Source organism: Microtus ochrogaster, linkage group LG4 (assembly GCF_000317375.1).
Source record: "Microtus ochrogaster isolate Prairie Vole_2 linkage group LG4, MicOch1.0, whole genome shotgun sequence".
NCBI classification, from domain to species: domain Eukaryota; kingdom Metazoa; phylum Chordata; class Mammalia; order Rodentia; family Cricetidae; genus Microtus; species Microtus ochrogaster.
In genome coordinates this window covers 20,839,097-20,839,841 of record NC_022030.1, presented here as the reverse complement: position 1 = coordinate 20,839,841, position 745 = coordinate 20,839,097, and the positions used below count along the sequence as shown (strand labels likewise).

At 48.2% G+C, this 745-nt stretch overlaps 1 protein-coding gene across 1 annotated transcript in view; it reads left to right on the top strand.

Annotated features, from left to right (window-relative positions):
* LOC101984682 (carcinoembryonic antigen-related cell adhesion molecule 1-like) overlaps positions 1-745 on the top strand; it is a 124,372-nt gene that overhangs the window by 1,837 nt on the left and 121,790 nt on the right. Inside the window, exon 3 of the mRNA XM_005361166.1 lies at positions 371-646. Coding sequence (XP_005361223.1) covers positions 371-646 — 276 coding nt within the window. The remainder of the gene's footprint in view (positions 1-370; positions 647-745) is intronic.

Genomic DNA, 745 nt, shown 5'->3' with positions numbered 1-745 from the left:
CATGACACATTATTTAATGAAAAAGAAACAGAAGGCTATTTTATAATGGAGGGACCTGACTGTTCACACTCACAGAAAGTGTGAGCAAGAATTTGCACAAAAATCAGTGGGGATAACATTCTCCCTCCATGAGATTTGTGGACATGTGGGCTGAAGGGAATCCTAGTGTGGAACCTGCACCCACACCCTGAGTCGAGGGTCAATGTGGGCAGTCTGGGTAGAAGGAAGGTTCAGCTCTCTCTTTACAGGTTGTATCTTGAACCCAAACATGCGATCTTCCAGAGCGCCATGTCATTCTGTGGGCCCTGTGAGCTGACTGAGATCTGAGGATGAAGGACTCTCAACTGTTCCCTCCACTGTTTATCCACAGTGCTAGTAACTACACCCTCCGTTCAAGTCAGCACCACCACAGTCAAAGAATTGGACTCTGTGTCCCTGACCTGCTCTTCAAACGACACTGGGATCTCCATCCATTGGCTCTTCAATGGCCAGAGTCTGGGGCTCACCAATAGAACGAAGCTGTCCCTGGACAACAGCACCCTCATCATAGACCTTGTGAGGAGGGAAGATGCCGGAGAGTATCAGTGTGAGGTCTCCAATCCAGTCAGTTCTGAGAGGAGTGACCCCATCCAGCTGGCCATATTAGGTGAGCGACCTCCCCTCCCTTCTTATCCCATAGTGTTGTGTGTGGGGCAAATTCTTTATCAGCAGTGTGTAAAATGGGTAAAAGTTAACAGGAAAAAAA